This window comes from Sipha flava, unplaced genomic scaffold, assembly GCF_003268045.1.
Source record: "Sipha flava isolate LNK unplaced genomic scaffold, YSA_version1 284_pilon_pilon, whole genome shotgun sequence".
NCBI lineage: Eukaryota > Metazoa > Arthropoda > Insecta > Hemiptera > Aphididae > Sipha > Sipha flava.
The window spans coordinates 20,211-35,315 of record NW_020272951.1 but is presented as its reverse complement, the minus strand read 5'-3'; the positions used below and the strand labels follow the sequence as shown (position 1 = coordinate 35,315).

General features: G+C 26.8%; 3 protein-coding genes across 4 annotated transcripts; all 3 read left to right on the top strand.

Moving 5' to 3' along the window:
* Positions 1-54: 54 nt before the first annotated feature.
* On the top strand, positions 55-3,158 carry LOC112685619 (protein farnesyltransferase subunit beta). Of its 2 annotated transcripts, none has more exons than XM_025557557.1 (3): positions 55-129; positions 1,769-2,102; positions 2,172-3,158. In XM_025557557.1, exons 2-3 carry the CDS (start codon positions 1,771-1,773, stop codon positions 3,040-3,042), a joined length of 1,203 nt encoding a protein of 400 aa, XP_025413342.1. In that variant the 5' UTR covers positions 55-129; positions 1,769-1,770; the 3' UTR covers positions 3,043-3,158. The 2 variants fall into 2 exon arrangements, with proteins under 2 accessions (XP_025413342.1, XP_025413341.1); XM_025557556.1 differs by lacking the exon at positions 55-129 and adding an exon at positions 331-470.
* Positions 3,159-4,785: 1,627 nt separating this feature from the next.
* LOC112685620 (39S ribosomal protein L39, mitochondrial) lies at positions 4,786-7,258 on the top strand. Its single transcript, XM_025557558.1, has 8 exons — positions 4,786-4,971; positions 5,055-5,261; positions 5,327-5,572; positions 5,823-6,044; positions 6,208-6,308; positions 6,375-6,446; positions 7,025-7,072; positions 7,149-7,258. The coding sequence occupies exons 1-8, from the start codon at positions 4,923-4,925 to the stop codon at positions 7,224-7,226; spliced, it is 1,023 nt and encodes a 340-aa protein (XP_025413343.1). The 5' UTR covers positions 4,786-4,922; the 3' UTR covers positions 7,227-7,258.
* A 3,723-nt stretch (positions 7,259-10,981) lies between these two features.
* Positions 10,982-13,391, top strand: LOC112685622 (60S ribosomal protein L27a). Its single transcript, XM_025557559.1, has 5 exons — positions 10,982-11,084; positions 11,479-11,543; positions 11,994-12,091; positions 12,868-13,017; positions 13,196-13,391. Coding segments are annotated over exons 1-5 (444 nt in total). The 5' UTR covers positions 10,982-11,082; the 3' UTR covers positions 13,325-13,391.
* The last annotated feature ends 1,714 nt before the right edge of the window (positions 13,392-15,105 follow it).

Sequence of the window (15,105 nt, the reverse complement as noted above, 5' to 3'; positions counted from 1 at the left end):
AATATCATAAGATAATAAAGGTGTTTGTAAAATTGTTAACTTGTTAATTTACTTACTTATATTATTTTTTTAGTTATCTAATTTAGAACATAATAACCTAACCTAACCAGGGGCCAAACGTCTTATGGGGTAGGTATAAATAAATCTATATAACTCCCGGGGGCCAAATGTCCTATCTTAATAATAAACGGGGAAGAAACGGCAGGGGCGAAACGTCCACGAACCACTCATGACATTTAATAATTTTTTTGTTTTTTATTTTGGCAACGTATTGTGTTATCACAGTTAAAATACATATGTGTGATAATAAGCTGATATTCAGTAAACAGTATTATGTTTTCGGAGATTTAGCTAATTTATTTTCTAATAGAAAATAAATAGGTACGTTTTAACAATTTTTCATAAAAATCATACAAATCATGTCATATTGCTTCTAGAGAAGATTAAACAAAATACTTTTCATAACTTTAGTAAGCATAATATTTTGTTTTATATCATATTTTAAACCCGAATAACATTGGTTTAATGATGCATCACAATTTTTATAGCTATTATAAATTATTTTTTATTTTTAATTGAGGTGTTTAATGTGTATGTTATAGATAATGGATAAAATATTAAAACCATAAATCAATATGAAATTAATCTTAATGAAATTAATATGGAGTTATTGATAGATGAATATTTTGATTTAACATTTTGAACAAAATACATTTTTTCTTTTTATTATAAAAATTAATTTTTTTTAGTTTTTGTTTAGTTTTGTCAAAAATCATCAGTTACATTTATACCTTTAATTTCAAGTAACAAACTAATTAGTTTAAATTTGTTTAAATATTATTTTAACAGCTTATACATATTTTTACAGTAAAAACTTAAACTGTGGTTTTTAATTTTCATTTATTCCATATTAAGTTGTGTTTTATTTTTTATTTTTAGTTAATATTTATGATTTCACTTTTTTTTATGAATCTAATGTTGATATTGAATATAAATGAAAGTTGTTCAAAAAGGTTTTACAAGAAAATTTTTTTTATTTATCATAAATTGTAAAATAAATAATTTTATAATGTCTATTATAAATGATTTATTTTTTAATTTAAAAAAATATTTACATTTTTTTACCCAGAAGGATTTATACACTACTAATCTTAATAATGGTATGAGTAAAATGCTGTCCTATGCTAGTTTTTATTAGGTATATTTTTTAGTATTAATTTTAATCTTAATTTAATTGTTACATTTCTATAATAACTATTAAAGAATCTATTATTTACAATAATGGTTAGAGAATTAAAATTACATGTAGACAACAATATTTATAAATGGATTATTTGGGTTTTGTTATTTAATTTAGCAATGAGACTTTCTTCAAATAATTTGATACAAGTAGCTGCTTATAATGTCTGTCTATAGAACCATTATTGCATGCATAGTTAATATATTTAACCTGCAGGTAACATGTTACTAATATTTTGTTACTCTTACATTCACTGTATACAAAATAGTTGTAGTAAAATACTTTTGAGTCAAATTAGTATAATCTTTTTAACACTATTTATAGTAACATTTTTTTTTCAATTTTTAATTGTGATAAATTTAATTATGTAATCAAAATAGTACAACTTTTTAGTTATAACTTTGTATAATAATAAATGTTTAAAATATTATATTCATAGTGGAATTTTGATATAAGCTATCATAGTTTGCAATACAATCTTAATATTGTATATTCAATTTATAACTTATCAACTTTATATTTTTTCAGAAATGAACAAGTTTTTAGCCGTATCTCGACTTAAATTCAATAATGAATCGGTTGAAACAAATACATCATCTAGTCAAATTCAAGTAGAAAGAAAAGTTGAAAAATTATTTGAACTGTTTTGTTCTAAAGCAGAATGTAATTCAGAAACCCCAGTTTTGTACAAACAAAATCACATGACTTACATTAAAAATCACATGTTTGTACTGCCTGAAAATTATGAGTGTCTTGACTCTAGTCGACCATGGTTATGTTACTGGTTATGTCAATCACTTGCTCTCTTAAACTGTGAATTATCAGTTACAGAGAAATCGAATGTTGTCTCTTTTCTATCAAAGTATATATTTTATCTTAAAATTTTAAAAATATTAATCATTTTACTAATAAAAATTTCTTATTTTTTTAGTTGTCAACATGAGACTGGTGGTTTTTGTGGTGGACCTAATCAAATGCCACACTTAGCTCCTACATATGCTGCTGTTTGTGCGTTGTGCCTAATTGGTACATCAGAAGCTTTCTCAGTTATTAATCGAGATAATTTATATAAATTTCTGATTTCTTTGCGTCTTCCTAATGGTTCATTCAGAATGCACAAATATGGTGAATCTGATGTTAGGGCTGTATATTGTGCTGCAACTGTAGCCCGTTTGACTAACATATATACAGATACTTTGTTTGACTCAAGTGCTCAATGGGTGATTAGATGCCAAACTTACGAAGGAGGGTTTGGTGGTGTGCCTGGAGTAGAAGCTCATGGTGGATATACTTTTTGTGGGTTTTCAGCTTTATTACTACTTCGATCTATTCATATGTGTGATACAAAATCTCTCCTACGTTGGGTAGCGAATAAACAAATGTCATTTGAAGGTGGTTTCCAAGGTCGAACTAATAAACTTGTAGATGGTTGCTATTCATTTTGGCAAGCTGCTATTTTTCCAATTCTTTCAGAACTTTTAGAATCTGAAGAACAGCGTACAATGTGGTCTATGTATAATTATCAGGCTCTTCAAGAATATGTGCTTATATGTTGTCAAAATAGATATAGTGGAGGTCTTATTGACAAGCCTGGAAAACCACCGGATGTTTATCACACTTGTTATGTTCTTAGTGGCTTGTCTATCGCTCAACATTCTATCAAAAACAATACTTGTGTTATTGGAAAATCAGAAAATATTTTAAACAAGACTAATCCAATTTATAACATTGAAGAATCGTGTCTAGAAAAAGCTCTACAATACTTTAAAATCGCAGGACCAATTAATTATGAACATTTCTGATAATAATCTGCTAACAATTGGTTCAAATTTTTACTAGAGTAATCGATTTTTTTTTTTTTTAATTTAAACTAGGACTCAATAAAGGAAATTCTTTATTTATTTATATACTATCAAATTCAAGCAACTGTGTACATTAATTAATTTAAAGATAAATGTACTTAATTTATTTATTAAAATGTTAATAATTTTAATATGAATAAAAAAAAATGCTTAATATTTAAACATGAGTCATATTATTAGATAGTATATTTTTTAAACTTAATGATCTAAGATCTGATTTTTAAGATCTTTATGGGCTTCCATATATTCCGTGTTAAATATCAATATTTTAGTTTTTCTGTTTATACATATACATATATACATATTTGTTAAATATTTAAATATTAGGATTTAATTACTTTTGTATTTTAAATACTTATTATTATATCTTGTATTTAAAAATATTAAATACAAAGTTTTCGAACAAGATTATTAGTTTGGTTTTTCAATTTTGAAAAAATTACTATAATTGTATGTCACCTCAAAATCCAGTATCTCACATATATACTCCGACACTCGTTATTCACTAATAATCATTAAAATTAATTTATTAAGGTCATTAAGTCACTAGTTACTACTCACATGAAATTAATGTAATTAATGTGTTCTAATGTTTTAAGAATTAAGAATCTGACAACAACAAAGCTTAAAAAAATGTATTTAAAAGTTTTTAAAATATTTTTGAATATATTTGTATTTTTAACAACATTGTGTATATATATATATTGTCACTACAATTAGATTACATATACATTGTGTAGTATTTGATCTAAGGATATATCATAGAGTAATACTTTATGAGGAGTAGATTCACAGTAGGATAATTGTGGCTGAAGCTATTTCAAGAGGCCACTTATTAGTGCTGGAACTAGATTATAAGTTTATGCTTAAAGTCGCACATTTAAAAGGTATAAAAAGTCTTCAAGAGGCCAATTTTGTCAACAAATATTAACAGTGGGTCATCTGACCTTCCGAACCCCCTTAAATCTGTCCTTGTACTCTATGGAAGAAATCTGTAACTCAAAATAACTAGAAGGTCAATTTATAACATGGCAAGCCAGAGTAATGAAAAAAAAAAAATTAACAATTAGCATTTATTTTATATAAATTAATTGTACAACTGAGTCAACAAAATAAAAAAATTAACTTACCACCCATAAGCGTAAACTGGAGAGGCAATTGCCCCCCAAGAATAAATTAGGAGGGACAGTACCCCCCTCTGATATTTAACATACCTTGTTTTAAAATAAGTACAAAACAGCTGGTTATAGCTATTACTATAACACTTTTTTTTTAAAATCTTAATTTTAAATTTTCGCTTATTCAACATAATATTAGAAAATGAATAATTTTATATGATAATATGTAGGTAGTAAAGCATCATTTAGCCTCGGACAACCTTTTCGTTAGATATGTAATCATATTTTTGCCCCTCCCCCCTAATAAATTTCTGATTTACATCTATGCTAACTCCTATAGCTACGCCGATATGGATGAATATTATTATTTAGACATTTAATAATTTAGCTACAGTTCAATATTAGATGACGTAATAAAATGAAGCACGGGCCAACTAAACAGTAGCCATCCCTGCTTTATGGGATATGTAATAGCATTGATTAAATATACAATACAAAAGTATACTTATCAATGGTAATAGGGTTTGATAATAAACTGATATATTATCTATTATTAATATTTAGGTTATGCCGTAGCCGTAAAGAATGAATATTTCTCATAACTCTGTGGATCCAATATTATTTAATTCCGTATTTTTATTTTCATAGTAATTATTATAATTTAATGAAGTATTTTTACCTATTTATATTTGTATTCTTATAATGAAGTGTTTTACTAGTTGCTTTTACAAAAAATACACTTATACACTATGTGAGCATAAATACTTATAGGATACCATATTTAAAATATTTCAGTCACTTATTATTTACTTAAATATACTCTATGTTTTGTAGCTAGAAGATATGTTTCGACATCAAAAAACGTAGAGCCCTTGAGTGAAATAGTGGCTTATCAAAATAACTTGTTTGACAATGAACAAAAAAAGCAAAAAGAAGCAGTTGGACGTATTGAAAAAATGATTATTAAATATCATGGCGTGCCTGAAAATGTCACATTGTCCATGAACAAAGGGATCTCAACTCCTTATGATTGTGCCAAACGTATACAAGTTAATTCTACTTAATCCATATTTTCAGTACTTACCTTTTTAGCTATTTAATTCTAGATATATCGGAAATGTTGGTCAAAAGAACTGGATTAGCTTTAGTAGATAATACACATTTATGGGATATGCATAGACCACTTGAATCAGATTGTGAAATTACTTTTATGCACGCACAGCATCTTCCAGATCCTTATCATTTCAACAGAGCATATTGGCGCAGCTGTTCACTTATTCTAGGAGCTGTCATTTCTAAAGCGTTTAAAAATGATATTCAACCAACATTACATAGTTTCCCTTCACCTAATGGTATTTATTATTTTTTTGATCTATCAAATTACTTTGATTATAAAGCTTTTACTTCATTTTATTTTATTTATTCTACTTGTGCATTTCGAATGCTACTGGCTTCTGAAGAGTTCATTATGTCACTATGGATTGTTATATAAAACTATTATCTATGTTGTATGTTTTGTTATTTTATATATTATTTCCTTTAATTATATTACTTAAGTTTAACTTTTATTATTTATTTATTGAATACTTTTTATGTTAATAGTGAAAAGTGGAAGCTTTGTTTATGATGTAGAGTTATCAAATTTACCAGAATGGACTCCAACAGAAAATGAACTTAGAATTTTATCAGCTAATATGGTTAAATTAGCACAGACATCTTATCGATTTGATCGTCTAGCTGTTTCTGAAGAATTAGCTTTAGACATATTTCAGGATAATAAATTTAAAAAAGAACAGGTTCCAAATATTGCCCAGCAGTCTATCGGTATATAATCGTCTTATATCTTATTTATCTTATCAATACTATAATATTATAACCATTAAAATCAGTACTGTTTAAACCTATTATATATTATTTCTTAAAATTATAGTAGAACATTTAAATTTACCTATAAAGAAATAGTTTTTAATACATTTTTGATTTATAGATAAAAAGGTAATTTTATACAGAATTGGTGATCATATTGATATAAGCAAAGGACCTATGATTGGCAATACAGATTTATTAGGGCGCTGCACAATAACTGCTGTATGTTATTACAAAGAAATTCTTATTTTTTTTTAAGAAAAATTAACTTACCTTACTTTTTTCTAGGTACATCGTCTAGATACTAAATATGGTCATTTATATAGATTTCAAGGTGTTTCCTTACCTAAAGGCATTATGGTAAATTTTACAATTTTGTTATTAAATTAATTGACTTATTTTTAGTGATATTCAATAATATTAAAAACATAATTAATATTTTATTATTTAAAAAATAGTCGAACCTTTTTTGTTTATTAATGAATCAAGAATTACAATTAATCTTACATATTATATTTTTACTCAGTTTTGTATTTTATAACAAATATATAGATACTATTTGAATTTATTAATAATTTAAAGTAAATTAACATTATATTATATATACTAATATGTATAATATTATATATTATATTATATATAATATTCTATATATATATATAGAATATAAAATTAATAGTGCATTTAACATGGTGTAGCTCATAATATTTAAATTATTTTAAGTTTCCTAATTATAGATGTAGCATAAAAACAGAATTATTACACTGAGAAAAAATGTTTTTCTCCTTTTATGTAGTTAGAATTTGTTTAATGTTTTTACATTTTCTACATTAATTATATTTATTACACTCATTTTTTCAATTAATATTTTAAATAAATATCATAACACATTTTACTGCATAATATCTCACAATAAATTCTATTTTATTTGATTTCAGCTAAATCATTTTGCTTATTCCTTGTTGGAACAAAGAGCAAAAAAATTAGTAAGTGTTTTTGGAGGATCAATTTTATTTTTTCCTTTATATTCTTCAATCGTTTATTAATTTTAATTATTTTTAGAATGCAGCCAGGTTACCTGATCAAGTTAATAATGATATGTTTGTTCCACGTTTTTCTTCAGAAGACTCAATTGCTTAATTAAAAATAAATAAATAGTTATATTTTATTTATTTATTATTCATAACAAATGTTTGCAATAAAAAAAACTAATTTTTTTTTATTGTAGTTTATTCCTCTTAAAATTATTTAGTATACAATATTTATTTATTGAATGCGAATTTATTTAAAAGTTCATTGATTCTACAAATTTATTTGTATTATTATTTTTATTTGTATTGAATTGGTATTATAAGATGATTGATACTTTAAGATTCAGATGAAAAACAGGAAATTATATTGGTTCAGCATTTTATTTTTTTAACTTAAAATGTATGTTAAATCACTACAAAAGTTGCATACATTATCTTATTATTTTTCAAACCATAGTAAAAGTACTAATTTCAAAAGGAGTTTTAAAAATTCCAAAAATTAAAAATAAAACTTATAATATTGTTTTGGTAAAAATATTTGTTGGTTTGCAAATGCAATCCAATGCAATCAAAGCTTAAAGTAATATAATACTATAAAATCCAATAGGTAATAAAAACTTTATAAGAAAAATAATTTCAAAAGGTATCATTAAAATACTGAACATACTGACTTAATACAATTTTTCTCAAGTTTGAACAAGCATGGTTTAGAAAAGTATTAAGGAATTATTGGATGTAGCCTTTTTTGCTCATTTTGATGTATCATTTGATTTTATTATAAATTATATACAAAATAAAAAAAATTCATAATTTGGAGTATGAATTAGAAAAAAAAACCATACAGAATGGGATTTTCCTCCATACCAACTTGATTATTGTTTTCTTCTATTTCCAATTTAATGCAATTACAATCAGAAAAAATTAAAACAAGACATTAATCAATAATCATATTGAGAACTTATAAATAAACAATATTTTTATAGAATACAAATTAATACAAATACAAAAAAAATCCATATACATTGTTATTCTAAATTTTAATATTTTTAAGAAATTCCTTCTCTTAGTATCCCAACACACAAAATAAAATAAATGTACATAAGTATTTATACAAATAATTTTTTATTTTAGAGTATAAAAATTAGAAAATAAGAAGGTTAGTTTTCCAAGTACAAGTGTAAACTATCCTTTTGGTGCACAATAAAATTAGTTTTTCTCTGATGGCTAAGACTCAAATCAAATCTCTCCAGTATATATAAACATGGATTTAATGTTAAAAAATTAATAAATTATACTTATAAAACAGTACACAATTTTCATATTGAGTAATTTTTTTTTGCACAGTTTTGACAAAATGTTGCGTTGTTGTTGTGGCAATAAGGTATAATTTTAAAAATACTGAGTGTTGTGAGTTAGTGATTCATAATAATTTTGTTGGTTTGAGCAAGAAATATTTCATGTAGGGTTGCCATGAATTTATAAGGTAAAACCAGGAGAAAACAAATACATTGAGTAATATACTTTTTATATAACTTTTAATATATTAAGTGGACCTTTAATGGCGGGCAATATATTATTTAAAAATATTAATGTAAAATAAAATTAATTACATATTTATAAGTGGAAATTACAAATGATGTTATTATTAAATACCTATTCTTAATCGATTACGATTAAAATTGTACTTCGAAATAAAATCGTCGAAATTAAAAATTAAATAATTCTACATATCCTCTAAATGTCTAAGTTGGGACATTTAGACGTCACGAAAACATTTTTTGGGATACACCAGGACACAAAGTCCAAAACCGGTGACGATTCCGGTTTTCCGGGACGTATAGCAACCCTAATTGTAGGTATGAATGTATGTAGTTTTAAGAATTTCAATTTATAAATGGAATTTATGAAATTAAATTCTAAAGTGTCTGAACAAATACATTTGACATCGTAGCTGCAACTTTCATAAAGTTAATGTTTAGTAACACTCATAAATACAATATGAATTATTATACTGTAATTATATTAAATTAGTTACCAACCACACCAATACCAGCCTGGGAAGATTAGAGAGCGGAACAAAAAGTTAAGGATATATCATTAGATGAAACATTAAGAGCTATAAATCGACTAAAAAACTGGAAAGCCCCCGGGTCAGACGGGATACAAGCTGAACTTATAAAGTATGGTGACTCAGAACTGCACAAAACGATATGTGAATTATGCAATCGATGTGGAATGAAGAAAAACTACCTGAAGAATAGAACAAGGCTATAGTCATTTCGGTACACAAGAAAGGAGACAAGATGAGCTGCAACAACTATAGGGGCATATCATTACTAAATAATGGTACCTACAAAGTTTTCTCCAAAATTTTATTAGGATTACTAGAACCTTTGGCTGAAGAGTGTATAGGAAGTTATCGGTGTGGCTTTCGGAAAGGCAAATCCACAAGAGACCAGCTCGCAACTATAGAACAGCTCTAGGAAAAGAAGTATGAGTACAGACAAAACATATGGCAAGTATTTGCGGACTTCAAAAAAACCTATGATAGCATCCATCGCGACAGCTTATATAATATACTAATGTATGAGTTCGGCCTCCCTAGGAAACTCATATCACTGACAAAAATGTGTATGGACAGAACAAAATACCAAGTTAGAGTGGATTTTACATTATCCGAAGAATTTGAAGTGATAACAGGGCTTGAAAGCAGAGTGACGCACTATCGCCAATACTTTTCAACATAGCATTAGAAAAAGTAATACGCAGTGTACAAAGTAATAAACTAGGAATTAATATTGACAAAACCACGCTAGATGTGATAGGTTTTGCTGACGATCTAAATTTAGTAGGAGAAAACAAGGAAATTATTGTGCGAAATACCAAAACACTCATACAGGAAGCAAAATGATTGGTCTAGAAATAAATGAGGAGGAAACCAAAGCAATGGAAATGTTGCCTGAAATAGATGAGGAAGACCTTACAGTAGATAATTACGTATTCGAGAAAGCACATAGCTTCAAGTACCTAGGTGTGACAATCACTGGTAACAGCGACTGGAACACCGAAATAACCAGTCGCTTGCTCAAAGCAGAAAGGATTTTTTTCTCACTAATAAAATATTTCAAATCGAAACTATTCTCTAGAGGAACAAAATTATGACTGTACATGAGTATTGTAAAACCAATGCTAACCTACGGGTGCGAAGTATGGCCAACGACAGTGCAGATCGAACGAAAATTCAGAAGTTTTGAGGATAGAGAACTAAGAACAATAAAAGGACCAGTTTTTGATACCGAAATAAACAGGTGGCGTAGAAGAAAAAACAAAGAAATAAGAGAAATCACCATAGTACCTCCCATAACAAGTTATGTAAAAGGACAGAGAATCCAATGGTTTGGAAACATGAGACGAGGACAAACAAATGAAGTTAGAGCAGCAATTGAATACAAGTCAACAAGCAGATGACCCAGAGGCAGACCCAAGAAACGATGGATGGATGGAGTACAGCAAGATCTAGAGAGGCTAGAAGTAACATATTGGGAGGAAAGAATACAGGATCGTGATTATTGGAGACCAGTGACGGTGGCAGCCAACGGAGTTGTGAAGGCACATAAGAAGAAGAAGAATTATATTAAATTAATTTTAATTATTATATTAATTAGATAATATATTACTTTTATGGAATACCACAGAACCATAGATAAAAAATTATTCTAATATCTAATATGTAATAATCTAATATTGTTATTATCTACGCACAGAACAACAATAGTACAATATTTATAAGCTCTACAAATGTGAATATTGACAACACTGTTTCCAAAGAGAACACGTATTTTACCTAACCTATAATAGTATGTGTTTTTGTATTTCTAGTATGCGTTGTGTTCGTGTGCTCTTGTCCTCTTGATTTCAATTCTTAAGTTGTGCACAGTTTCATTTTTCTTCGTTGCTGAAGCAAAATGTAAGTTTAAATGTTGTACTTAAAATTTTCTCCCAATATTATCAAATACTCGTTTACTTTCACAGCGTACGTGTTGTACATTAAATCCTGAGTGCTTTAAATCAAGTTTTAACGAGTAGATCTAAGAGAAACAGTGAACCATGTGATGTTTTGTGCATGATATGCGTTTATTTGTAATTTTTCAATTTACATCGGCTTACGTTTCTGCAAATTCTAATTCTTTAACCATTTTTACATTAGTATGAATGTTTCAAATGCTGAATGACTCTTTGTCCACGTTTTGCCTTTATGTTGTATCATATTGTTATATACGAAACGCAAGATACGATTCTTATTACTAGTCGTTCAAGTGAAATCTATTTCCATAAAATAATAAATAAACATTTCATTTTTAGACTACCAGTAAGAAGAAGACCAGGAAATTGCGTGGACATGTCAGTCATGGACATGGTCGTGTAGGTAAGTATTCTTTATCGATGCTTGTATTCATTTTATATTTATAAGTAACCATAAAATATAATCAAACAAATAAATAATTGTGTTCTCAAGTTATTATTTTGCACCATTTGATCAACAAATTTACAAATTTTAGTATTTTGTTATATAGTGTGTGCTAAATTAAATTGATTTGTTTTCTTTATGAACAATTATTTACATTTTTAATTGAAAAAATTAAACAATCTACATTTTAAAAGTAACACTATTTTTATTTAGATTGCTTATAATATTTATCATAATCTTTTCAATTATATATACCAAGATGATGAATTAATGTTTAGCGACAGGCGGTCTGAAGTACAATTTTTATGTGGCAAATTTACATTTTCTGATTGGTTTTATGTCATAAGTTGTACTTCATTATTTTATCATGTTAACATTTTTAATGGTATTTTGTAAACTAATTTCCAGGTAAACACAGGAAACATCCTGGAGGTCGAGGTAATGCTGGTGGTATGCATCACCACAGAATAAATTTTGATAAATACCATCCTGGTTATTTTGGAAAGGTAATTTCTAAAACTTTATATTCAGTACTTACATTACTTTTAAATGTTTCATTGCTCTTCAAGTTGTAAATTTGATGAATACCTAAATATTTTTCACAACTTAATATATTTTTTTAAGATAGTTCATAGTTTTATTCTCTATTATTGGTACATAACAGTATATACATTTTCCATTTTATCCGAGTATATTATAGATTTAGGTAAATTATATTTTATTATTATCAATTTTTAAAATTGTTTAAACATAATTCTTACTCATATGTAATATATTGCAATTCCTATAATGTATTGATATCTTTTATCAATCAATAAGTATGAATGTGTTGCTTGTGTAATTAATGGATCATTATTGCTGTAATATGTGATAAATATGTTAATTTTTCTTGTCAATAGAATATGACTGTTAATTTATTTATTTCTTGCTAAAATTGAGACTACTACAATATGGCTGATGTCCTAAAGTAAGCAGGACTCTATGTATGATATTGAAATTATGTCCCAATAAAATTGTTGCTATAAAAATCAAATTGGAGCATTTGGAATACACAAAAACTAACCTTCCAGCTGTATTATAATCTAGTCTCTAATTTTATGAAATGCATTGTATTAGTTTTTTTTTTGTCTTTGTCTTTGATTATAAAAACAATTACACGGCTTCACTATGAATTTTCAAGATTACTTGAAAAATTTACATCATAAAACAAATTTCTTTTTTTTTTTTTAAATTTATCAAAATTTATTATAATTAAACTATTTTTTTATATATATATATATAGTTGGGTATGCGTAATTACCATTTGAGAAGAAATTCAAAATGGTGTCCAACTATTAATCTTGAACAGCTATACACACTCATCCCTGAAGAGACTAGACAGAAATATGAAAATGACAAAGAAAAGGCAGTTGTCATTGATGTTGTTCGAAAGGTAAGTTATACATTTTTATTCTTTTACAATTGAACCTCAATGATGAGAAAATTAATGTTTAGCGACTGGCGGTCTGAAGTACAAATTTTATGTAGCCATTATTTAATCTGATTGGTTCTATTCAGTAATATGTCAAATATTATAGTATCTAATACTAATTAAATAAAATCTTTTTCAGGGTTATTACAAAGTTTTGGGAAAAGGTAATCTTCCCAAACAGCCACTTATTGTAAAGGCTAAATTCTTTTCCAAGGTTGCTGAGCAAAAAATTAAGAAAGTTGGTGGTGCCTGTGTACTTCAAGCTTGATTTACTTTATATGTATAATTTACTATACTTATATTTAAAGTAAAATAAAAACTGTTTTTTAAACAATTTTTGTTAAATTTTAGTTTTGTATTACAGTATACTTTTTCCTTACCAAATGTGTATTATATAGAAGCATTTCCAAGTATTACATGATCTTTGATAACCTGGAATTTGCCATAGAATAATAAACAAAATGTATGATGAGTACTACTTAAAAGTGCATACAACCCTATTTAGTAGTAGTTCTGTTAACATTTGTTTAAAAGTTGATAACTGGTGTACTTTAATTTTTTCTACATTAAAAATTGAATGTCCGATTCTTCACATACTATATTTTTGTATAGATTTTCCTTGGTCTAGTATATCTGCTAAAAATGATCTTGTCACTTATTGAATATTTAAATTTTTTTATTTAATATGCTGTCATTGTACTCCAAAACATTTCACGTTTTCTATGCAATTTTTGAAAATACAAATTTGATAAACAATTTCATCTTAAATGTATGAACTAATTGTCCTAACTGGTGCAAAATTAAAGTATATTTTTTTTGTTATTTAAAATTATGTTTGAATTATTTATAATAATAATGTAACTCGAAAACGTGGCGTACGATATGCGTAGCTGTAAAACAGGTTTATTAAGTCTGCAGAAAATCTATATGTTAAGCATATTAGTCGTAGCTTATATAATTTTAGTAATATTTTAATTTCTTGTCTATGAATTATTGTTCATTGATATGCATAGTTAGCCAATAGTAGACACTAGTTGATCCAAGATCCAAGTTATTTATAATTATTTTAAAAGTTCTTTTTCTCTTTAGAACCTCTTTTTCAAATTATACATTTAATCTATGTTATTATTTTATCTTTCAGTATAATTATTTTGAAAAAATGATACAATTTTTCCACTTTTAGATTAGTAATAGAATTTTTACCTCTTATAATAAAATAGATATGTTAGTTTTTAATTCATTCAAACGTAGTAGGTACTTGTACAATTTCTACATATAGTAGTTAGTTTTTTTCTTCGGAGTTCAACTACAGTCTGTATAATATATGGTTTAATCGAAATGTACACTAAAACTATTGGTTATAGATTATATTTTTAATATATTCTGTTATCAATGCTACAACTTTATAAATCTTTGAATTTTTGAAGATACCTTCTAAGACCTTGCTGTAAATTATACATGATTGCACAGAACAAACTCAAGTTGAGAAATAATTTTTTATTTATTTTATCTGTTATTGTGCCACACAACATTTTTTGTATAATTATTTTACATATGATTAACTGCAAAGAACATTTCTGTCTCTTATTTAAGATATCATCTGGTTTTATTATTACATCACTGTATATTTGTCATTGCTAAACTATTCAGTCTACTACACATGAGGAGTTTCGCATGTATGTTTTAATTATTTTTAATATTGAAAAATATCGATCAGGGGCGCCATTTTGGGGAGGAGCAGGGTGTGCACTTGCAAACCCTGATTTTTTTTCATCTTCAATTATTGGCCTAGGCGTCACTGATTCATGGCCTTGCCACTTTGGCCTTCAGTTTTCCAATCTGTGATGTTATGCATGCACCGTGGCTGATCAGTAATCACTGCTAATCATGAATGTTGGCCTGGTGGTGGGAAAAAATTGGCCTCTTTAATTGCTTGCATATCCTTAAAAAAAACTGAAATGGCGCCTCTGATATCGATCACGGCTAGCAGTTGCAACTGGGAGAGTTGATAAATTTGTAGAAGCTTAAAAGAAGAAGGGAAAATGGATA